Source organism: Neospora caninum, chromosome IV, assembly GCF_000208865.1.
Source record: "Neospora caninum Liverpool complete genome, chromosome IV".
NCBI lineage: Eukaryota > Apicomplexa > Conoidasida > Eucoccidiorida > Sarcocystidae > Neospora > Neospora caninum.
This window is the reverse complement of record NC_018389.1, coordinates 1,890,229-1,913,417: the sequence shown is the minus strand read 5'-3', so window position 1 is coordinate 1,913,417 and position 23,189 is coordinate 1,890,229. Positions and strand designations below refer to the sequence as shown.

General features: G+C 54.2%; 3 protein-coding genes across 3 annotated transcripts; 2 read left to right on the top strand and 1 right to left on the bottom strand.

Moving 5' to 3' along the window:
* Positions 1–581: 581 nt before the first annotated feature.
* NCLIV_011870 (hypothetical protein) lies at positions 582–6,080 on the top strand (the record flags this gene model as incomplete). The annotated part of the gene is made up of 7 exons (XM_003880704.1): positions 582–662; positions 1,217–1,287; positions 1,654–1,748; positions 2,495–2,603; positions 3,189–3,252; positions 3,970–4,086; positions 4,908–6,080. 7 exons carry the CDS (start codon positions 582–584, stop codon positions 6,078–6,080), a joined length of 1,710 nt encoding a protein of 569 aa, XP_003880753.1.
* A 3,684-nt stretch (positions 6,081–9,764) lies between these two features.
* On the top strand, positions 9,765–16,107 carry NCLIV_011860 (conserved hypothetical protein; the record flags this gene model as incomplete). The annotated part of the gene is made up of 6 exons (XM_003880703.1): positions 9,765–9,876; positions 10,536–10,651; positions 11,218–11,880; positions 12,311–13,243; positions 13,541–13,750; positions 14,266–16,107. 6 exons carry the CDS (start codon positions 9,765–9,767, stop codon positions 16,105–16,107), a joined length of 3,876 nt encoding a protein of 1,291 aa, XP_003880752.1.
* Positions 16,108–17,342: 1,235 nt separating this feature from the next.
* Positions 17,343–22,967, bottom strand: NCLIV_011850 (conserved hypothetical protein; the record flags this gene model as incomplete). The annotated part of the gene is made up of 2 exons (XM_003880702.1): positions 17,343–22,178; positions 22,239–22,967. The coding sequence occupies 2 exons, from the start codon at positions 22,965–22,967 to the stop codon at positions 17,343–17,345; spliced, it is 5,565 nt and encodes a 1,854-aa protein (XP_003880751.1).
* Between the last annotated feature and the right edge of the window lie 222 nt (positions 22,968–23,189).

Sequence of the window (23,189 nt, the reverse complement as noted above, 5' to 3'; positions counted from 1 at the left end):
TCTTTCTTAAATCGAAGGAGCCAAATCACTCGACTCCACACATGTATACATATATATATATATATACACGTATATGTGTGTATATATATGTAAATATGTATATCTGTATGTGTGCACACACATATCTGTAGCTATCAATACACATGTAAATCTATAACTTTATGCATACATAAATCTATGTGATCGTAGATTTTGCGAGGAGTGCATGCATATGTTTCTCTACTTATGTATACATATATTGAGCGTAAGATTGCGGCCTCTCTGCGTTTCTTGGGTTTTCTGTGTGTAAGATATGTAGATCTCTCTGTGTGTTGAGTGTCTCTTCCCGGGGCTGTGTGGGTCGGTTAGGTCCTCTTGCCTCGTTCTGTCTTTTTCCCCGTTTTTTTCCCTGCTAAAGTGCGTGCAGTCTGGTGCATGCACGCATGCGTTTCGGGTGCTGCACTGTGTAGAACATTGCGGCAGATTCCTCGTGCACACTCCCTACGCAAAGGCAAGAAGGGAGATGTTGCGAGCCTTCTTGCATTTCTGGTTTTGTTTTTTCATTTTGCTTACAATGCCTGAAATCTTGTCTTTTTTTAGCGATGCTCGACTGCCTCATGGGACGTGACCGCAACGAGTACGGGAAGAACAAGAAAGGCGATTATTCTTTCAAAGACGATGAAGTGAGGAGGCTCGCATACGCCGAACAGAACAGTGGGACCGAAACGAATTTTCATCCCTCATCTCGCTTTCTGTATATGTCGTGAAATATATGTACACAAATGTATATCTGCACATGATACATAGCCGCAAGTGTGTGCATATATAATCTCACATGCATTTATACGTACAAATAGATTTTCAGTGACGTACATCCATCTGCTGATATACATGCAGACCTGGTTATATCGGTTATTTGTTGGAAATGGTGATCGGTCGTGGTGAGACCAACATTTCAACAGAGGCTGTTTGGAGGCAAATCAAACTTTTCTGTGTCTTCATGTGGAAAGGCCAAGTTAAGTATATAACGCATGCATAAACCACTTGTAGTGCGCACTGCCGCGTGTATGCACGTGTCTGTTCTTGTTTATCAGCTCGTGTGTCGTGGATCCCGCTTTTCGTAGAAGTCTCTGCGCGCCAACTAGGGGGACTTCGTCTTTCAGCCGTATCAGGGACGAGACACAAACGCCTCACTTTTTTATGATTTTCCGCGACTTCCTGCAATCCTTTTGTACAGGTGTGCAAGTTCTTCTTGCTCGACTACTGCCCGCACGAGCTCTTCCCCAACACTCGCAGCGACCTAGGACCGTACGTGTGCACGCGCGGCTCTCATACGCACATGCACAAATACATACATATATATATCTATTGGTGTGTATATGCAGGTATATAGATATAGGTATCTATATGATTCAATTTTTATAAACGTGTACTCGTGTGTATATGCGTATGTGTGTTGATATACACATACGTTCAGGTATGGTTACATACGCATTTGTGCTTTTTTGCCTATATATGCATATATATACCCATATCCGTGTAGGCTTATTTGTACAGATTTACGTATATATATATATATATATATATAGTCATTTATGCAGATAGGTTTCAGTCGGCGTATGACGCGGGCGAGCAGCATAGGAGGCATGTGTCGCGTAGATCACTGTTTCTCAGGTGCCCGAAAGAGCATCGCCCAGACTTGAAGGAGGCGTTCGAGAAGGATGAGAACCACGAGTACTACAAGGCGATGTACGAACAGGAATTTATGAGTACGCTTTCCTCTAAATTTGGAAGCTTGCAAGGGCCTTTTTACAGAGAGGGACAGATGCCGGTCGCCTGAAACGCTAGGGGAGAAAAGCGAGGGGGCGACGGAGGTTCGTTTCATCTCTCACACTTCGTGGCTCAGGCATAGAATTGCATTTGTGCATAGTTTTAAACGCCGGCATAACAGATATACATCTACATATACATTCATATATACATACATATATATATGTATATATATTTGTGTATTGGCATCCGTTTGTAAAGGTAGTACATCGGGTCCTTATTTTATGTTTATGGGTGGCATGCGCATGTGTGTATCGGGTTTTTCTTCTGCGTTGCTTGTCTGCTTTTTGCATGCGTGCTATCTGTGTCGCTGTGTTTATGCCCATTTAGAAAGTCAGCAGAAGTAAAAGTTCTCGGAATACAGATACCCGCACGTAGAATGGTGCTGTACAGTCCTCTGCATGTGCGCCCATGCCACACGTTTTTCTCTCTGTCTCTCTCTGTATAGATATATATGTATGCGTACATGTAGGGTTTAGGTTAGAGAATAAATGCGTACGTATATTCATGCAAATGTATGTACGCTTGCGACTACGCGTCAAGCCCGCATCCGCAAAAAGGACTTCATGCAGAGGGGTGACGTAGAAGATGTATCTACATATGTGTAGATGTGTACGTCGATTTGTTCATCGGTGCATGCTTCTTCTGGACACTCTGTGTTTCCTTCCCGGTGAAATGTGCCCAGAGTTTTTGAAGCGGCTAGTCGACCAAATGGAAAGTCGCATAAAGAAAGTCCAGCAACGCATCGACGCCAACAACACCGCTACCGAGCTCGACAAGGATACGGCGGAAAAGTGAGAGCGCCCTCTTTGTTTTTGCTTTTGCCTCCCGCCATAGCACCCTCCTCGTTTCTCGCGTTTCTCTTTTCGACCGTCTGTCTGTGAATGCCGTTTTTGGTCCCCTTCCTGAGAGACTCCGGTTCTGCGCTCTGTTCTCGTCTACGGCGGACAGGAGTCACATTTCGGGAAACGCAGCATCGAGGGTGCACCCGGTGTAGATACACTCGAATGCATGCAGCCCCGACAACGTCACGCAAGGGAAGGGACAGATGTGGCGCATGCAGAGGTGACGCATTACACATTGTCACGTACTTTGCTTGTGTCTTCCTGTGCTAGGCTTTTTTTGGCTCCCTCGTGTCGCGCCCGACGTATATGTATGTATGTATGTATATATATATATATATGCATATATGTAAATATCCATGTATATGTGCATATGAATGTATATTTATACATGTATATATATATAGGTATGTCAGAATGTGTATTTTGATTTTAAATGTTCCTGTTGGTGTTTGTGTGTGTTTGCACGCATAATTTGGTTTGTGTATTGGCATGGGGAGAAAAGAGATGCGTTGCGTCTGTATTCTGTTTTTTCAGGGTCAACGCCGTCAATGCTAAGATTTCCGAGCTGTTGAAGAAACAAGATGAAGCGGGAGCGAAGGTAGGATTTCTCTATTTTCAAGACAGAGAAGAAACCAGTCAGTCACAGCGAAGGAAGCCCCGCCAGGAATCAGATGTGCATCTTGCAAACGCATGCAATGTTCGGTAGATACACGTCGTACACATTGTCCCGCGCCCTTGTCTACGTATAGATTAACATGTGTAGTATACAGTTTTTTGTACATGTGCATCTGTAGAAATACGTGTATGTATATTTTAAGATTATCTGTTTTTGGAGGCAGGTGTAGATCGTCAGGTAGGCGTAGATATGTCGGTACAGAGTGAGAGGGGAAAGGGAGTTATGGCGAAGATGCCCTTTGGTGAAGACAGTTGTGCTCTCAGTCACACGGCCTGTCTAGACACACGTTTTAGGTGTGAACAGAAGATGTGTGCCCGTACATCCGATTTGAGTGTATGCTTGACAGCGTTTCTGCGCATGCGGAGAAGTTAAGTCTGTAGTTACGAGCGACAACTGCGTATTTTCACGGGTCGGTTGCCGCGCAATCCGCGCTTGCAGCATAAAAACAAGTTTGTAACATTGACGTCACGGAGAAAAACGAGTTGCTCCGTGTCTCGAGAAGCACATGTATATATATATATATATATATATATATGTACTTGTGGATCTGCAAAGGCCTGCTAAGTGTGACTGTAAATCCATGATCGTGGTTTGAGCAACTTGGCTCATGTGCTTGTTAGTGTTTCTGTGTTTTTTTAGGGTGAGATTGATGTGGCGGAGAAGCTGAACGAGGAAGTTGCTCTGTTGCAACGCGAAGTTCAACGCTTGAAGAATCCGCATGCAGACATCGCCACGATTCGCGAAAGCCAGCTCCGAGTAAGCATGGAAAACAACTGTCTCACCATTTGGTGCTTGCGCCATACCCTCTGTGCAAATCACCCGCTGTCTGTCGGTATATGTATATAATATATATATATATATATATATATATATACATATGTCTCACACTCTTTTCGTATCCACTTGTGTATCCGTGTTTCAATGCTCATTCGCTTACGTATATATATATATGCATTATAGAAGTACCTGCGTCCAAGTAATCCCGTCGACCTGTATAAATGTAGACATGTAATATGCATGCGGTCGTGATGACTCTTGTTCGACATGCGTGTGTTTGTTTCGCACTTGGAGGTGGCATGCGAACGATATGCAAATGCACAAGAGAGATTTCGTGTGCAGTTAAATGAATATAAAAATGCAAAGAGGTGTCGAAGTATAACTCTGCGTGTGTATCCATGCCCGCCTATGTAGATGGGGAGAGGTGGGTTATTCCCGCGGCGTTTTTTGTCTGTTCTGTCTCGGTAATTCCTGGTAACTCGCCATACAGTTGAGGCAGTTCTTCGGCGAAGGTCTATCCACAGGCTTCAGACCCCTCCAGGCACCGGGAGCCCCGTTAACTTGCCGATCTTGCGACTGGTCGTTTCCGAAATGTTTTTTCTTTCCTTTCTTCCATTTTTGTCCTCTCTACCTTTGTGTTTTCTTCTCTACTTTTTGTCTTTATCATTCGTATATATGCCTTTGTTTCTTCTCTGCTCTACATTTGCCTCTCTTTCTTTTCTGCCGACAGTTTTTTCTTCTCTGGGCTTTTCTTTCTTCTTTACCTTGTTGTGTTTTTGCGTTTTTCTTGCCGCTTGCAGGTGTGCGCAGTTTGCGGGGCGTTGCAGAGTGCGGGCGACGCGTTGTGTCGGTACGAGAGTCACGCGAGCGGCAAACAGCACCGGGGCTTCGAGAAGATTCGCTCTTCTCTGGCGAAGCTGGTGGAGACCGAACGGGAGAGAGAGGCAGTGCTCAGTCGCGGTTTGCCCGGAAGCCGGCGAGGCGCGTCGAGCGGGAACGTCAACAGCACAGAGCGGTCGCGCGGCGACGAGCGCCGAAGAGGCGAGAGCTATCGAGGCCGCTCGCCGCTCAGCCGCGATCGCGGGGCCTTCCAAGAGGACGCCAGTCGCCACGGGGAGCATTTTTACCGAGGTCGGGGCAGAGACGAGGAAGACGAGCGCAGGCGGCGAGAGCCTCTGGGCACTGGAGAGCGTGGCAGCAGATACTACGACGGGCACAGCCGCCCGTTCGCCTCGGCTTATGGACGGGATGGGAGGTCTGCGTACAGTCGCCGGGGCGGAGACGAGCACTCGCGGGGGCGGTACGGCGAGAGAGACAGAGAACTTGACCGCGAAGGCAGATTCCGTGGGCGAGACTACCCGAGCGACGGGAGGCGCCGCGGCTACGGAGACTCTCGGGGCAGAGATGACCGACGCTCCTGGGACCGGAGGGACAGAGAGGACGAGGCGCGAAGAGGCTCGGAGCGGAGTCGCGAGAGCTACAGACGATACAGGGATGACGGAGACGAGAGACGAGACAGAGACGCCGAACGAAGTCGCGAGAGTCACAGACGATACAGGGGTGGAGACGAACGCGAGGACGAGAGAGGAGAGCGGGGAGAGAGGGGGGAAAGAGACGAGAGAGAGCGACAGCGAAGCCGGCATTCGCGCCAGAGTCGGAGTGGCGAGCGCCACGAGGAAGAGGGGGAAGTTGGAGGGGAGCGAGACAGGGAGACCAAGAGGCGGAGGTACGAAGAGAAAGAGAGAGAGGCGCGAGAGAGGCGAGAGAGCGAGTACGCGTCCCACTGCCACGGCAAACCGAAGGACGACTCCCGGAAAGAAGAAAGCGGCCGAGAAGACTTGCCGTCGCGGCGCCTGTCTCCCGAAGAATCGCGCGAAGAAGACAAGAGAGGACGAAGAGACGAGACACCTGAGAAAGAGGAGAAAAACGGATATGGGAAAACAGAGGCGCACGCGGCTGTCGATGCGGCATAAGCCAAACGTTGCTGCAGTGGCCGAAAGTCTCGGAAAATCGCTTTCCCGTTTGATCCATGCTAATCAGAGAAGCCTTACAGACACTGTGCGTGTGCTTTCCCCACACCCTTCCGTGGCTCCACGGCCACCTTCGTTGTCTTCCTTTTCCGCGTTTTTTAAGAAAGACAATCTTCTACTTTTCGTTCATCAGGGAAACAAGTCGCAGGCGTTCCCCCATATATACTATGTCATATATCTCTATATCTCTATCTATATGCAGATGTGTATTTATATGCTGATGCATACGTGGTATATATATGTGCACAGAGGTTTTTGTTCCAGCCTGGGTGTCGTGCGTCTACCGAGGCGCGTCTGCGTAGAGGAGGTTGTGTCTTTTGTGCGTGCGTGTGTGTGACGAAGAAAAATGCACACTGCATGTTTTTTCTGTGCATCTGTGCACCTGGGATTGGGGCGGGACAGTGCACGCGTTTCGTCTCGCAGGATGCCCCCTTCTACGGTTTTCTTCCGGGGACTTTTGAGCGAAAAGTGAGGGCGGCGGACGCGCGAGCAAAACCCGGTTTCACAAGAGAGTGAAAAGCGCACACGTCGCATTTGTGTGCATGCGCCGTCTAGGCACAGACCGGGGGATAGGCCTGTATCGGTCGCTGTTTCTCTGACACTTTTCTAATTCTCTTCTTTTCGATGTTCCCTCCGTCCGTTCCTCCCGTTTCTCGAGGTCGCCGTTTTTCTATGTCACAAATGGTAAGAAAGAGAAGCCTCGTGTTTTCGCGAGTTGTTATGCTTTCTTTGTTGCATGCGCTTGGTGACGGCTGTTTCCCTAGCAACCTCCAATGAAGACACGCGTCCCTAGACGCCCAACTGCGCGTTCTGTTCTTTGTAGTGTTCTTTTTCAGTCTTTGCCTGTCGAGGCTTTGGAGTCCTTTCCTCGGCTTTTCCGCGTCTCTTGCCCTCTTCACGATGTTTCACCGAGCAAGAAATCGTCGCACTTCGCGGTTGGCCCAGAGCACAGAAAGCTGCCGTTAAGGGCGCAGGATGCAGCTAGGAGTGTAGACGTGGACTGCGCGTCTCGGGTTAGGATAGTGGCCGAACCGGGAGGGAAGAGAGGAAAACTCCACGAGCTCTTCGGGGGCCTGTACGCAAGCGAGGCAGTGCGAGAGAGAGTGTCACGCGTATTTTAAATTTGAAAATCGGTGCGATGCGGGAGGACTTCTGCACTGTTCTTAGTCTCAGCGCTCCGCAGGAAACAAGGAGGGGATGGAGGCTCGGCTGACGAGGAAAGGGAGAAACACATTCATATAGCCGACACGACACCGCATGCAGTGTCGAGCCCAAACGTGACTCTCCGAGACGCTCTTGGTTTCCTCCCAGTAGAAAGAAAAAGGCAAACGGCCTCAGGCGGAGAGTTTCTTTCTCATGTGGGCGTAGAGGTTTGTGTGCACACCTTCAGTAGAGATCTCTGTGCGGCTAAAGAACACATGCTCCGACCCTGCGGCGCCGAACGTCCCTTGTGGGTAGGGTCAGCGGAGAGGGATTTGAGGCACACTTTTTCTCGAGGCGCAAAACGGATACACGCCTCAGCCCCAATCAGCCTTTTGCCTACCCGGTTTTCCGTGCTCTTCTTGGGGCAAGTTGACGTGAAGGAACGGCGCGCCGTTTTTACACATGCAGCCACACGAAGGGAAAGGACAGAGGAACCGAGGAGCGTTTCTTCGAGAGACGTCCAGAGTCTACAGAAGCAAGCGCGAGAAAGTGTACGCGTCGGAGAAAGCTTTCGATCGTTTGCCCTTTCCGTGGATTTGAGGGTTTCAATGCTGTTGTCTGCCTTCTCCCCCACTGGGGGAGGGAAAGGCGCATTGGTCGTGGCAACCCTGGAAATGCGGTGCACACGTGGCTTTCGCGTTCCGTTTAAAGACGTGACGTTTACCGGTCCTCGACAGACCGCAAGATTCGCGTTCTTGCGAGTTGTGCTCATTCTGAACACAGCTAGCCTGCAAAAAGCCGGGCATTTCGAGCGCCGTCGTTGCTGCGAACGGACTAGACTCTGACCTCTCTCGCGGCAGTCTGAAGAACTCAGAGATTTGTCGTGGAGCCGTATTCGTTTTGCTGGATATCGAAATGCCTCAGAAGGTTTCCAAACACATCCGCGCTATTTCGGCTGCCTCTGTCGACTGCGTGCATAGACAAGCACACTTGGAGTTTCGTTTGTTGACTCCAATGCCGGGTCCGACGTCTCGCTCAAACAGAAAACTGCAAAGACGCTCATTCCCCTTTCAAAAGTGGAGAGATCCCCCCCGGGATATGTCGAGTTATGTGAGTTGGCTCGACTGCATGTCAGTTCTTGCGTGTCGACGCAATCAGCGTTCACGAGAGACTTTTGCTCCTGCGCGCTACGTTTCCGAAAGAATCCACAAACAACTGACCAGCTTTCCGCTTGGTTTGATTCTCCAGTCTCTCTGTTCTTTTCTCCCTGCTCCTCTCCCCTTTGTTTGTCAGATTGAGCAACCTTTTGTTAGGAAGGACCGTCCAAGAGAGTGCTCTCAGCACCGACGGAACGCCGCCTTCTCTGCTTTGCCTTTCTTGCGAAGTTCCCTTCTGTTTGCATTGCATTGGCCTTTTGACAGCTGCTGGACTCCCGCGGGGCTACGGGGCAACATAGCCTCACAACCGCGAGCGTTTTGGGTTGGCGAAGTTTTGATCGTCCCGTTCGTTCGAGAGCACTGTGTCTTTGAAAGTTGGCCTGCGAGCCCACGCGCTCCATTTCGTGTGTTCCATCTGTCAGTTACGAACAGAAAACCACAAACGCCGGTGACGCGATGCAGGTTTATTCGCTTTACCGTTTGAACTGATCTCAATCGCCTTGGTTCAGGTGATTCTCGCGTTTCCTTGTCCTGAGCTCCGTCCTCTGCACAGTTCACACCACGCATAAATCTTTAGGCAAGGGGAAAGGGTGGGGTTTTGAGAACTGCTGCTGCCCTGGTACCAGTGTGATCTTCGCGCTTCACTGTCGAACCACGAGACTCCTCGCTTTTGCTCATCTTCTCGCGTTCTTCGGTCTTGTCAAAGCTGGCTCTGCTCAGGTGGATCGTTGGTCTGCGATCTCAAAATTCGTTTTCTCGCTTACCACCTTAAACTTTCGGCCGTCGCCAAAGCTCCAGTGTGGAACGCGAGACAGCACTTCCGCTTCCTCCTCAGTCGTGTCCTTGCTGTTTCCCCACGGTCGTCTACTGCTCCGCCTGCTCTGCCTGCCTCGCCGTCTTATCTTTCCCCGTCTTGTGCTTTCTCAGGCCGCCTTGTCAAAAATTTTCAGTTCATCTGCTTCCTCTACATGTTCTCGGCTTTGAGAGAGATGCCGCACGTCCTCGTCTCCTCCACGGAACAGTTCTCTGTTCGTTTTCTCTTTTAAGGGCCTGGGATATCCACTCGTCAGGCAACGCAGCACTCGAAACGCAGTGTTCTTCGTGCGAACTTGACCTCACTTTTACAGAAACAGGTGCCAATCCTTCTTTCTCACTTCCCTATTCCCTGGCCTGCTCTTCACGTGTTTTGTGTTTTTTACCACGCATAGATTTATTCTTATCTGTGGTCGTTCGGCGTACTCGCCGGTTGGCCCATCGCTGCCCCGGCGTCTTCTTGGCAGGAAAACGGAATAATTTGTTTTCATCTCGATACCTTTGTTCGGCAAAGATGGCGGAGCTCTCGGAGAGCCAGTTGGTTCTGTACGAAAAAAAGCGCGAAGGGACAGAGGAGCAAGTGGAAAACAAGGACTCAGCAACACTGGCGCCTTTCAAGAATCAAGGTAGCTGTCAACTGCGCAGCGAATATAGCTATACTCATCCACAGACATGTATGCATCCAGTCTAGGGTACAGATGTACATCATGCGCAAAAATGCCTACGGTTGCTTAGAGCCTAAACGACAAATAACCTTTCTACATATACACAGTCTTATACAGAACACCCACGAAAATATTCAAACACATCGATATACACATGTAACATCAGTACATATATAGATATATATACATGTACCTATGCGCACTCGTATATATGCAGGGAGACTAACCAGTACCGAAGTGCATGTTTATTTGCCACAGAGAAACGCAGCCTTTGTGATCAGTGAAGATAGTTTAGGTTGGAGTGGTACGAGTATGGCGCTCTGCACTTTGGTTTGGAGTATTCGTTCGAGTAGCGTTTGTGGTAGAAAAACAATCGTGCTTTCGACTACCACGTGCGGTTCGGCAGCTCCACTATGACATCGGGAGTTCCTTCAGTTCTACCACAAATCTCAATGTCTGTGTGTGTGCCCGTGCTCTCGTCTCTCTTCAGTCCAATCGTGGGCTGCTGTCCATTCGATTCTCTGCTTCCGTCCGTTCGTCTGTTAACAACTCGGCCCATTCCTCTCTAGGGTATGTCTTCCTCTCTCGTTTTCCGGTTTCTCTCTCCATCTGTGCCTCAGTGATCTTCAAAAAGTTCCTGGCGGCCGGCGTGATCAGTTTGCCTCTGCGAACCTACGAGCAACCGGGGGGCGATGAAGAGGCTGCAAGAAACCGGACCACGACGCAAGTGGCCAAAGTGAGAAAGGTCTACCTCGTCCCTTCTGTGTGTACATACAAGACTCATCTCCCGAGGGTAGCAGTTGCTGCCGCTTTCTCTCATATATATATATATATATATATATGTATTTGCATATGCATCTCCGGTTGTCACTCCCGTTTTATACGGGTGTATATGCGTATTGTCTAGTTGGTTACGACAAGGACGCTCGGAATATCTCAGACAAGCGTATACACACAAGAACGAGCACCCCGGAAAGTGGCAGAGGGCAATTTCCCGACGACAGAAACTCAAGTCCACGCCACTCCGAATTCGCGTGTATTTTTACATTTCAAAGAACGGCATGCCTCGTACTCCGGAATTGTCATCGGAGAACCACCCCATGCACTTCCATATCTATCTATCTATCTATCTATCTATCTATCTATCTATCTATCTATCTATCTATCTATATATCTATATATCTATATATCTATATATAGATATGTAAATATATATGGTGCGTACAGGCGGTTTTCTGCAAACGCGGCCTGCATCATCGGCGACAGTCGTCGGCGCCTTTTCTCTCTGTTCCGTTTCCTCAGGTGATAACAGAAGGCGAGTTGCGGCGTTTGGACCTTCTGCCGACGCTACTCCTGTTGTTTCCGTGCCCGACCTTTACGCGGAAGAGTGTTCGGTCTGCGCCTTCGCGGCCTTCCCCAGTGTGTCTGTCCGAGCGCGCGGTACACGGGAAAGCAAACTACCACTCGTTTGTAGCGGCTCAGCCTCTGCCCCAGCAGGCGATTCTCTTGCGCGGCGCCGCAACGGTTTTGCTCCAGCAGTGGATCCTGTTGAGCGACGACGCGGCTCTTCTGTCGCGTCGCGTTTTCCGCCTGGAGCGGCAGGCGCTGAAGAAAGTTCGTTTCTTCGAAGACGGGAAGCCGGGCTCTGCGTTTCTGCCAAATAGCCGGAATGTGGACTGCGGGCTGTGGGGGATTGAGGAAGATGAGGCGCAGAACCGACGGAAGCACGACAAGATGGGGACCTCAAAGAGTCGGCGGAAACGCGCGCGAACCAGAGAGACGGACGAGCGTGAGGCGCTCCTGGCCTTTCTGAACAAAAAGGACCAGGAGCCCACCGGGAAACGAAAATCCCGAGGCGTGATCGAGGAAAAAGGGTCGCGTATCCTCGACTCTCTGGGCGACTCGCTGAACATCAACGACAGCCAAGACGACGGATATCCGAACTACGAGTTCGACTACGATGCAGTAGGCAACACTGCGTCCTCAAACGGGTTCGCTGACTTGCTGACTCTCAGTCCGACTCGAGTCCGGTTGCGTTCATTCGCAGAGCATCGCTGCCCAGTTACATGTGTGGCTGTTGAGCGGGATGTGTGTTGATTTGTATCGGGGCGGATACAAGAAGAACGTCTTCGCGTCGCTTCTCCGGCAGTCGCGAAAAGAGTCTCGTTCGATTCCTTCGCCGCCTCTCTTTCCAGATATATGTGTGTGTCCGTTTGCGGAGAGGTCCAGGACTGGACACACGGAATTCGCCGTTATGTGGATGCATACATGAATATGTGGTTCTTCTGGAGAAACCTGTGGAGCTTCCCTCTACCAAGCTTGCGTCAGGGTTGTGCACGCTCGTTTTTCGCGGAGTAGACATTGCATTTTCCTCCGTCTCTTCTCCCGTTCTCAGATCATGGAGCGGCTGCGGGAGCAGCGTGACGCTCGCGATGCCGCCGACGGCTCTTTCCTGGAAAAGGAACTCCGGAAGATGGAAGACCAGAAGCACGCATCAGGGCCGTACGGCGCCTCTCTGCAGCTCCCCTCCGGGCTTTTGTTTCCGGATGACGAACGCACTCTCCTCGACACCTCTTTTTCCGACGAAAGCCCTTTCTTCAGCGCCAGGTGGACGGGGTACCGAGAAGTTCCGTGCCACGACCCCCAGACAGGGAAAGCCGGCGAAGGCGTCAGTAGCGTCTCAAACCTGGAGCCTGGACGCGAACCCGACCGGTACCGGCTTGAAAAACTCCGCGGGGTGCGCGAGCGGCCCCTGTCGCTGACGCTTCCGGTGTCGCCCTCGAAACTCGGCCGTCTTCAAACTACCACGTCACACGGCCCGGGAGATGACGAAGGTTTCCGCGACGACGCGCGAGACGGATACCTTTTCGATTTGAAGTGGGCTGGCAGGGACAAAGACGCAGCGGAAGGGAAGGCGCAAGCAGGGGAGGATGCAAGATATCGAGAGGAAGTGGCGAGGGAGGTCTCGCACCGCGCGTTTGCGCTCGACGGATCGCACCTCAGCCGCTGGGGAGAAGTCGAAATTGACACGGCCTCCTTCGCCGGAGACGGAATTGTCGATGCTGGGGAGTGGACGGAACCGCCTGAGATGCACATGCCTTCTTTCGCGAATGGCCCAGCGGAAGAGAAAAACTCGGCGTTCCCGGCGAGAGGTCTCGAGGAAGGAACAGCCGCGCGCCGACTCGCATTGCCTTCGTTTTCTCTGGAGGATTCGCCGCTCAGAGAAGACCCAACGGCTGAACAAAACCGAAAACGGCCTCACTCGCGAGAGACGCGTGTCCGCGGAGAGGGAACAGGATCCGACGCTTTGAACCACGAAACGGGAAAGGTCAGGAGCCCGCGAAATTTAGTCTGTGTGCTTCACCGTGTGTCTGCAAGTGCCGTGCATATCGAGGCAGCCTCAGTTCCGCTGACAGTCTGTGCAGGATGGGGATGTGTGTTGTCCCAAACGCGCAGAGTGTTTCAAGCGCTCGTACCCGTTCTGTAGAACACACACACGCTTCAGACAGCCTAGAAGTCACAGGACTCGGGTTGTCTTTCTCGTTTTCCCATGCTTTCTGCTTTGGCATATTCGCTCTTTCTCTCCTGTCTTCTCTTTTCGCGGCCCCCGCTCGGTTCTCTCTAGGCTGGCCGGAAGGTTCTCTGGGATCGTGTCGCCTTCGCCACTCCGGGAATTCCTCCTCTTCTCTCCCCCTCGTTATCGCTTTCCGAAAAACAGATGCAGTGGAAGCAGTTCTGGAGTCAAATCGCGTCCCAGGAGGCACAGATTCACCGTTCCCAGTCGCTGACTCTCTGGGATGCTCGATTTCATCTGTTGTCTCCGTCGGTCGGCCTGGTGAGGCACACCGTTTCTCAGAAGACAAATAGGCCAGAGAAGGAACTCGAATCAGGCGAGCAGTGTCAGTAGCCACAGCAGTGTGTGTTCAAACCTGCAAACACAGATCTGCCTACGCTTTTGACTGGTCCTTGAATCTCGCGCATCGCTCCCGTCCGTTATGGGGCTTACAGCCAGCGAACCTCGAGAACAAGAAAAAGAGGGATAAAAAGGGGGCGCGAAGACACGAAACGCTCGGCAGCCCTCTAGTGTTTGTCTGCCCTTCGGAAGGGACAGAGATTCCCCGGTTTCCGCTGCGTTTTTCTGCCTCCGTGTCTCTTCCCAGTTCATGCCCGTCGTACGTTTGCCCCTGTTTTGTGCCAAGTTCCCCTTCCCTGCTCAAGTCAGTCACCGAGACCCCACCGCCTGTGCTTCGTGTGCGGGTTTGCCTCTTGCCTTGGCGTTTCTGTCTCTTGAACGAAGAGGCGGTTTTCCGCGCGGTGTATTCGGCTTTCTCGTTCTCGCTTTGCCTGCAGCTCCAGTGCGATCCGGTGCTCTCTTTGCTGGCGCTCCACACGGACCTTGCGGCATCGCGCCCCGAGAAGGCTGTTGCGTCTCGAGCCAGGCTGCTATGCACTCTTGCGCCAGCGAGAGATTCTCACCTGCTGGCGTCGGATGGCGACCGTCTGTTCTCCGCCGCGCATCGTCGAGAACAGGCTCCAAACGCCTCCATACCCTCGGCCTTTCCCTGCAACGCTTTCGCGCCTGCCGCCGCTGTCGCTGCACACCAGTGGCGTTGCTCTTGGGAAGAAGCGTCGCGAACAGCGTTTCCAGGGTTTCTCAAGCACCGCGATGGTCCACACTTTTTTCGATCGTTTGCGGCCGAACCTGAACACGCGGCGGCGGAAAACCACCCCGCGAGTGCTCCAGGAACCGATGACCTCGGCGCCGCAGGCGAAGACAGTTTTCTCGAGCTTCGCTCAGATGCACGAAAACCTGCGCAAAAAAGCGCAGCATCCTCCACAGGACTTCTGGCCCGCCTGGGAACCCTGCCTGGCTCCAGAGAAGCCGCCGACCGGGGTCTGGGCTCTTCCGATCGCGAGAACGGAACCCAGGCTGTGTCCACCGACGGGATTGATAGCAGCGAGTACGTCGAAATTCTCCGCGGGCTCTTTGATAGCAGCAGCTTAACGCAGGGAGCGTACACGCCGCACGAGATGCGTTCGAGGCAGGGGAAACCGCGAGATTCTTCGCAGTTGCTCCGCCAGTGCCTTTACGCGGGGCCGAGCGCGTGTGCGGAAAACCCCTCTGTTGCCTCGTCGTCTGGGGCGAGCGAGTCGGACCGCGTTTCCGACGATTTGTTTTTCGACGGCGACTTTGTGGACAGAAGTGCCGTCGGCGACGCAGGCGAGCAAGACGGCCTGCGCAAGGACGTGTCGAGTGTCTCTCTGGGTCGCGGAGCTCGGCGCTCTGAAGAGGGTCGAGAGGAAACCGACACTCCGCATTTGTCCCCGAGGCTCAGCCGAGGTCTCAGCTCGCTGTCGCATCCGGGCGGTGATAGAACGGGCCAAGGTGCTACCCGTGGGTTTTCGAGCGACCTCGAGAAACAGAATCCCGCACGGGGCAACGACCGCTTGAGTCGCGACACCTGGCAAACCAGCGGCTCCAGTGTCACGCTCTCGTCTTTTGTGTCTTCCTCCCTGCCGGTTTCGTCCGGAAGTACCCGAGACGGCTCAGGCGAGGGCATGTGGCAAGAAGGCGGGCAAAGAGACACCACGACGCGCACAGGGTTTCGTAGCTTTCTGTACGCGCTTTTGCGACGGCGAGTGCTGCTGTCGCACTCTGACTCGAAGCCAAGAGACGGTGAGGGCCATCGCTCTCTGTTGCCTGACTCGGATCAGGCGGCCCCGCACGGGTCGGCGTCCTGGTGGCAAGATGGAGACGCGAGAGCGGCGTCGAAAGAAAGCAAGCAAGAGAGCGGAGAGGACGACGGGGGTTTGGATGCCGTCGACAAACAAAACATCGTTTCCAGACTCACCTTCCACGAGGTGGTGCCTCAAGGTCGGGTCCGGCCCTCGACCGCTGCCAAGGCGTTTCAACACCTCCTGGCTCTCTACTCTCGCGGAGAGATCCTTCTCAGGCAAAAACACCCTTTGCCGTTTGCAGGCGCGCTCACTGGCGACGGCGAGAAAACCCGTTCTCGCCCCGAAACGCTGTTCATTTGCGGAACGAGAGATCTTCTTTTCGGGCAAGACCCGAGAGGGACGAGCCGGTCTGCAGAGCGAGAGCCAGGTGCCGAAAATGTCTTTGTCAGTGACACGGAAAAACGAACGAGCGACAAACTTGCAGGCGGCCGACAGTGGGTAGTGTGTGCTTGAGAGACGTTTTCCTCTGTTAAAGAACACCGGGAGCGTTCCCAGACACTCCACGAAACTGGAACACCACAAAAGCATAGAGAAACTAAGACTGCTTAAAACCGACAGAAATACAGAAAAAAGGAAGGGACAGAGACCGAAAGAGACCCAAGGACACAGAGGATGTTCGGGAGCAGCCATCCCCGGGTGGTTGCATGTTTTGTCGGACAGCCTTCTCTTTGAAAACGAAGCTTTCCTTTCCTAGTGGGAGTTGAAATAAAGTGGCGTCAGAAGCGAAACAGGCTCTGAAACGGAGGTGTGAAGTCAGAGTACAGCTATTCTTCTCGTTTGTGTTTTCGAGACGCCCCTGTGGCTGCTGCACATTCCTCAGTTCTTTCAAAGCATCCCGGTGCCCGCACACTGAGCAGAGGGCCAAGATGTGAAGGCAAGGAAACAGGGGAACAAAGAAATCCGAAAGTGACATCAAGAGGAAACCGACGCTTTGGGTTTTCCAGATCACGGGGAACAGACAGCGTGAAATTCGGGCTTGCTCCACAGAACGTCCGCATATCTTGTTGAAAACGCGAAGCAGAGACGCTCAGAGACAACGAGCCGTTGCATTTCTCTGCCTTCTTCTAGGTCCAAAGAGTTGCTTTCCACAGTCTCTGTTCTCGTGTGACATGTCTGAAACCTACGGCGCTGTGTTTCGGCCTCTCGCCACCGGCTCATACATCCGTTCCTTCCGTGAATGCGTCGAATCTGGAGTAACTGGACCGACTTTGAGTCGCGTTCTCAGAACGTCCGTCCCTCCCGAGGGCTTCTCGCATGCACCCCGACAAGACAAAATGCAGTGCATGCCCAAATGACGCACTCGCCAACAAAATACACAGCAGAGGTCGGCGCTCACGTAGACTGAAAAGAGCCCGACGCCTCGGCTCGCCGAACGCAAGAAACGCCCACGCTGGAACCGGCTCTAGGCGTATACAGCTCCCTATCGATATATGCACACTTATTCAAACGTACACCCATATATATATATATATATATATATACATATACATATATGTACATATATATATATATATATATATATAGGAACGGGTGTGTAGACCTAAATGTATGTAGAGTTGTAAGGATAGGATCGCACATAAAAACTGTTGGGAAAAAACGAGCTTGCATCGGTCTCGGTTCCTCCGCTTTCTTTGCATCTTGGCTGTGTTTTGCTTTCCCTTTTTGAAGGCATTAGCTGAGTCGCGTGTTCACGTTTCTCCGCTGTCTTCCGCTGCAGTCTTGTCTTCTCTGCTACCCGTCCGGTCTCCCTTCTTGTGTGAGTCGTAGTCCCTGTGTTTCCTGTCGCCTTTTCGCAATTTGTGTTTCCTAGGTTCTTTCTTCCCATTCAAATGTTCTTCAGTGTCTCCTTCCTCGCTCCTCTCCCCGCTTTCGGCTTCCTTTTTCTTCTTTTTCTTCTTGGCTTCCGCCGCGCAGGCATCTGCGACCGAAGAGACACACTCTTGCTGCCCCCCGCCACGTGCGTCGTCTGGATTTTCTGTGTTGGGCTCGAAGACAGGGCGGCCTGGCGTAACCCTCAGAGGCAACGCGCCGTCTCTGGAGGGACTCATCGAGTCCCCACGAGAAACAGAGACTTCGCCCTCGAGCCCGTTCCGCCCAACGTCCTCGTCAGAGAAGTGCACCTTCTTTCTTTTCTCTGTTTGGACACGCAGCGTAGCTCCTCCGTCCGCCTGTCCCTCTCTCTCTTCTTGCTCTTGTCCTTCTTCTCGTCCCTTCAATCTGGTGCTCTCGTCGATCTCACCGTGGTCCCCCACAGAGACACGCCTCTGCGGCTCAGCACATTCTTCACTTCTTTCCCAAGACGCCTGCTCGTTCGCGTCTTTCTTCTTCTTTTTCTTCTTTTTCTTCACGGAAACCTGCGGCTCTCTAGCTCGTTCCACCCTTTGCTCCTGACTCTCGCTTTGGGCCTCGAAACTTTCCCCACGCTCGGGGGGAAGCGGAGTCGGCACGAGCGAATCTTTGGTGCAGTCTTTGTCGTCAACAAAACACTTCTCTTTCCGTTTCTTCTTCTTCACGCGCGCCGCGTCGGTTACGCCAGCTGCTTGCCTGTCTCCTCCGTCCGGGAGGGTCCGTTCGCTTTCTTCCTTCTCCTCTGCTCGGTTCGGAGCATCCCTCCATGCGCTTTCTTCCGCAGAAGCCAACAGCTGCGTCGCGACTTTGTCCACAGTCACTTGCACTCGGTCGGGGTTCTCTTCCCTCCTTGCTCCTTCGTCTCGTCTCCCTTCTTGCTTCCCCGCTTCGCCGTCGACGCACGCGGATACGGAATGTCCACAAGCTCGATCTTCGGAAGACCCGACACTCCGTTTCTTCTTTTTTTTCTTCTTCTTCACCTCTTTCTCTTCGACTTTCCTTGTTTCCCCGACTTCCACGCGCCTGTTCTCCGACTCGCCTCCTGCGTTCCCTTCTGCCTCTTCTCTGTCTCGATCGCGCGACACAAACGCCATACACACCGCGCTGTCGCCAACCGTCGTTTTCTTCTCCCCAGGCAGATCTCCGGCCCCGTCGTGTCGATGACTGGCAAGCGCATTTTCTGCTTCAAACACTCCGGCAACAGACGGACTTTCAGGTAGCTGAGCTTCCTCACAGGAAAGCTTCTCCCTCTTCTTCTTCTTGTTCTTTTTCTTCAAACGCAGTTCGCCTTCCCGTGGCCTTCCGACGTCGGCGCTCCTATCTTCTTCGGCTCGCCCGCCTTTTGTCGTTCCCCCGTCTTCTTCCTCGCGATGACCACCCGCGCCGTCTTCTTGCTCCCCCTCTTCTTGCTCGTCCTCTTCCGCAGTTCGAGCGCTCTCCGCATGCGCGTCTCCATCGCGTTCCGACCTGCCGCCTTCTATCTCTCCGAAGCAGTGTCTCGTCTCGCTTGAGACCCGATGTTCCCGGGTCTTCTTCCTCTTTTTGTCCTTCGCTTCGTTTCGCCGCTTCTCGTTCGGCCCCCCTCGACTCTCCCCCTCCTCATGTTCGTTCTGTTGTCTCCTCTCCTCTTCCTTCTCCGCTCTCTGCTGTTTCAGGCTGTCTCCTGCCCCGCCAGCCTTTCTGTCGTCGCCTTCGTGGTCTTCCTGCGTCTCTTCCTCCGTCCCATTCTCCCGCCCTGGCTCCCCTCCACGCTTCTTTCTTCCTTCTCGTGTGTCTTTCTCCGCGGCCTCTTCCTCCGTCCCATTCTCCCCCCCTGGCTCCCCTCCACGCTTCTTTCTTCCTTCTCGTGTGTCTTTCTCCGCGGCCTCTTCCTCCGTCCCATTCTCCCCCCCTGGCTCCCCTCCACGCTTCTTTCTTCCTTCTCGTGTGTCTTTCTCCGCGGCCTCTTCCTCCGTCCCATTCTCCCCCCCTGGCTCCCCTCCACGCTTCTTTCTTCCTTCTCGTGTGTCTTTCTCCGCGGCCTCTTCCTCCTCTCCTTCTTCCGCCTCTGGTACGCCTTCCTCTTGTCTTTCGTCTTCCTCATCTTCTTCGTCAGAGATCGTGAGTCTCAGTGCGCCTTCTTCGTCTTGCCAACCTGGCACCTCTCGCTCACGGTCGTCATCTTCTCTTTCTTCCTCCGCATCTGGTTTATCTCCCTGTCCCCTCTTTCCTTCTCCTCCCGTCTCGCCTTCCTCACCGCTGCCCGTCGCTCCGCTGTCTTCCGGCTCTTCCGTCCGTGTGTCCGAAATCGACGGAGAACGCGGAAGATCTTTTCTCGGTTCCTTGTTCGTGCCTCGCCCTGTGTCGCACGGCTCGCCTCCCGCTGTTTCGTCGGATTCTCCTTCTCCAACCCCCCCAAGAATTTCCGCCTCCCTCTCTGCTCCGCCTCGCACGGGCTCCTGACTCTCCCTCTCTCCCGCCGCTGCATCGCCCCTCCGCCTTCGTTTCCTAAGCGGCGTTGTCAGGTGGATTTCCCCTTCTTGTCCCTTCTCTGCGTGTTCCACTTTCCTCTTCCCACACTCCGACTCTCCGCCTTCCGTGTCTTCTCTTCTCGCCGGCTCGCCGTCTGCCTCTTCTTCCTTGCCATCGCGCGCATCAGAAAATCGGGCACTGCCTCGCTTCTTCCTCTCTTCTCCAGCACCCCCCTTCTCTCCTTCCCTCTCTGCTCCTCTGTCTTCTCTCCCTCCTCTACCTTCATCTCCTTCTCTCTCTTCTTCGCTGCCTTCATCGCCTTCTTCTCTCTCTCCTCCCTCTTCTCTTCCTTCATCTCCTCCCTCTTCTCTTCCTTCATCTCTTTCTTCCTCTTCGTCGCCTTCTTGTTCTTCCTTTCCTTCTGGTTCTCCTCCGTTGACCTTTCCTTCCCTTCGCTGTCCCTCAGCGGGTTTCGCTTCCGTTGACTTTCTTGCTTCCTCTGCCTCTTCCCCTCGCGGGCTCGGCTCTCTCGCGTCCGTCGTTCCGTCGCAGATGGCGAGTCTTTGCGCGTGTGTCTCCGCACTCTCTCCCTCTCTGCCTTCTCGTCCGCGCTCTCGCCTTCGGCCGCTCTGCCTGGGCTGCCCGACTGGATACGCAGGGGACGACGGACGAGCCGCAGAGGGACAGAGAGACAAGCTGCTCGGCTCCATCGAGAGCGACGAAAACGCAGAATCTAACTGTTCTCGTCCTCCGGGTGGCAGTGCGTAGCTGCACGGTTCTTTCTTCCCAAACGTGAAGAAACGCTGATTGTAAGTCTTCAGTCTCTTCAGTTCCTTGCTCCCTTTCTTCCGGATCAGCGCTAGAACGCCCCGACGCCCCAGCTGTCGAGCCTCCTCTCGCCACTTTCGCTGCTTTTCTTCTTCTCCCATGTGTCTCTCTTTCTCCCTCTCCTCGGATTCACATCTCCAGTCTTCCTCCGTCTCTTCCTCTTCACTCTCCGAGGACGACGCGAACCCCGAAACCCCATCGGTCATCTCGCCTTCTGTCTCGCCGCCTTCTGTCTCGCCGCCTTCCGTCCTTTCTCCCTCGCCTTCTGTCTCGCCGCCTTCCGTCCTTTCTCCCTCGCCTTCTGTCTCGCCGCCTTCCGTCCTTTCTCCCTCGCCTTCTGTCTCGCCGCCTTCCGTCCTTTCTCCCTCGCCTTCTTCTCTTTCCCTTCGGCTCTTTTTGAGTTTCTTTCTGTCCGATTCGCGCAGGCGCCTCTTGTTCCGCCTCGCGGCGCTCGCCTTCCCCGTCCGGCGCTCGTCTGGCCCGCCCTCGTCGCCCTCGTCGCGCCCCACCTCCCCTGAGGCTCCTCTGCGCCGAATCGCGCGCCTCACCGCGACAGCAAAGTCTTCGCAGGCCAAGGCGCCTCTTAGAAACAGATACTCGTCCCGTTTCTTGCTGACGCGTTTCCCGAGCATCTTCAGATGGCATGCGAGGAGCCGCGTCTGCTGCGCGAGGGAGAGACGCTGCCCCGGCACGTATTTCAAACGGCGAAATGCGGAGTAGTCCTTCAGCCGCTTTCCACTCCCTTTCCGGTCCTCCTCGCTGCTCTCGCCTTCCGTCGCGCCTCCGGCCTCGCCGGCAGTCGCGCCTCCGTTATCGCCTTTGGGTGGTCCCCCCGTCTCCGTCTCGCTGTGTGCGTCTGGGCCCTTGCGCTCCGCCGCCTTACTCTCCCTGCGCTCGCGCTTCGCCAGCTCTTTCGGCGGGCATAGAGAGCGGACGGTGTTCCGAAACGCCCAAGTGAGGAGCGCCGGCGGGCAGTACGGGGCGATGTCGAGACAGGCCACGTCCGTGAACCCACTCAGGCTCTCTTCCGCCTGCATGCAAAGGGTCGCCTCGCGCTTTGCGTCCTCCGCGCCTTCGACGCTCTCGGCTGTCTCGAGCCCGAGACGCGCCGCTTTGTTTGCGACAGCTTCTTCGTCCTCCGCCTGGCGCTCGCGCTCGCGGCCGTGTGCGCGCGCGGTCTCCCGCTTCAGCCGCCGGTACATCGACCGGACGGCGCGCCGCAGGAGCACCGGGAGCGCCGACGGCACTCCCATTCTTCTCGCGAGTTCGACCGGGACGATGTTGAAGGTGTACTGGAGCCGCAGGTGGGAGGCGGTCGACTGCGGGTAGAAGTGCGACTGAAGGTGCCGCCATTTCACGCCGCATGCAGGCAGCCGCTCGCTGGAGACTTCCTGGACCTTCAGCCAGAGCGCGGTGAGGTCGGAGGAAGGAATGCACGTCGGGCGCCGATAGAGCACGAGCGTCGTTGCCGGCAACGGCGCAGCAGAGTCGAGAAGCGCCTGGTACTGCACCATTTCTTCTCTCCGGGCTTCTCGCCCCCGGCCCTCGGCTTTCTCGCCAGGCTGTCGCGTCTCCGCGCCTCCGTCGCCTTTGCCGCCTTCTTCGCCAGCAGCCCGCGGCCTCGTCTCGGTCGAGTGACGCGTCTCCTCGGTCTCTCGCTCGCCCTCGGCGTCTGGGCGCTTCTCGGCTTGTTCGCGCAGCTTCGTCTCCGCCTCGACGGCGAGGAGCCGCGGCTGCAACTCCTTCCACTTGTCGTACACGCAGCACGCCGTGCGGTTCAGGGTCTCGGCGATCCGCGCGAAGCGGTCTCCGGGATGCGTGACGCGCAGCTCCTTCTCGAGCTCGATCAGCGTCTTGATTTCTTCGCTGCTCCAAACTCCCTTCTTCTTCACCTGCAACGCCACACACAGCGTGCGCCTCACAAAGAGGTAGACTGAGGACGGCGGCCGATCCGGCAGGCACCGCGCGAGAGTCGCGAAACGGTCTCTCTTCGCCATCGCCGTCTTGGACGCGTCGCGCCGCGCAGGCTCACACAAGTCAATCACCGCCTCCTTCACCGACCCGTAGCCCCAGACGCCGGCGTACTCCTCCAGAGTCTGAAGAATCTTCGCCTTCTCCGCGGACGTAAACCGCCCGCGACGAACGCGACCCCCAGCCGACGGACTCGTCGGCAGCGAAAGAGACATCTTGTCAACTCGAACGGGACGGAGAATGTGGAGATGGAGACGAGGAAGACGGCGAACGACGGGAAGCCCGAGGGGGAACGACGCGGAGACAGAGGCGAGAGACAGAAGAAAAAGAGAAGAAAAAGAAGAGAATCAGCCGCCTCTGCGTGCGAGCTGAGAATCAGGCGTCGAGGTGCCCGGGTGTCTCTTCACTGGCAGTGTCTGTCCTGAGTCCTTTCTCTG